The sequence below is a fragment of the Vombatus ursinus genome, unplaced genomic scaffold (assembly GCF_900497805.2).
Source record: "Vombatus ursinus unplaced genomic scaffold, bare-nosed wombat genome assembly UNPS02001009.1, whole genome shotgun sequence".
NCBI classification, from domain to species: domain Eukaryota; kingdom Metazoa; phylum Chordata; class Mammalia; order Diprotodontia; family Vombatidae; genus Vombatus; species Vombatus ursinus.
The window spans coordinates 1-567 of NW_020940787.1; the positions used below are offsets into that span (position 1 = coordinate 1).

At 40.0% G+C, this 567-nt stretch overlaps 1 protein-coding gene across 1 annotated transcript in view; it reads left to right on the forward strand.

Moving 5' to 3' along the window:
• Positions 1 to 4: 4 nt before the first annotated feature.
• Positions 5 to 567, forward strand: part of LOC114042857 (zinc finger protein 23-like) — a gene marked incomplete at both ends in the record, with an annotated part of 1135 nt that continues 572 nt past the window's right edge. Inside the window, one exon of the mRNA XM_027861610.1 lies at positions 5 to 265. Within this exon, the coding sequence (XP_027717411.1) occupies positions 5 to 265 (261 nt within the window). The remainder of the gene's footprint in view (positions 266 to 567) is intronic.

The following is a 567-nucleotide window of genomic DNA, read 5'->3' on the forward strand; positions in this document are numbered from 1 at the left end:
TCAATGTGGAAAGTCTTTCAGACGTAAGTGCGAACTTACTAAACATCAGAGAATCCACACTGGAGAGAAACCTTATGAATGTAGTCAGTGTGGAAAGTCTTTTAGATGTGCCTCTGAGCGTTCTGCACATCAGAGAATCCACACTGGAGAGAAACCGTATGAATGCAATAGATGTGGAAAGGCTTTCAGGCTTAACTGCCAACTTGCTTCACATCAGAGAATCCACACTGGGGAGAAACCCTATGAATGTAATCAATGTGGAAAGGCTTTTAGATTGAATTGTAAACTTACTAAACATCAGAGAATCCACACTGGAGAGAAACCTTATGAATGTAATCAATGTGGAAAGGCTTTTAGATTGAATTGTAAACTTACTCAACATCAGAGAATCCACACTGGAGAGAAACCTTATAAATGTAATCAATGTGGAAAGGCTTTTAAAAGTACCTCTGATTGTTCTGTACATCAGAGAATCCACACTGGAGAGAAACCTTATGAATGCAATCAATGTGGAAAGGGTTTCACGCAGAACTCCAGTCTTGTTGCACATCAGAGAACCCACACTGG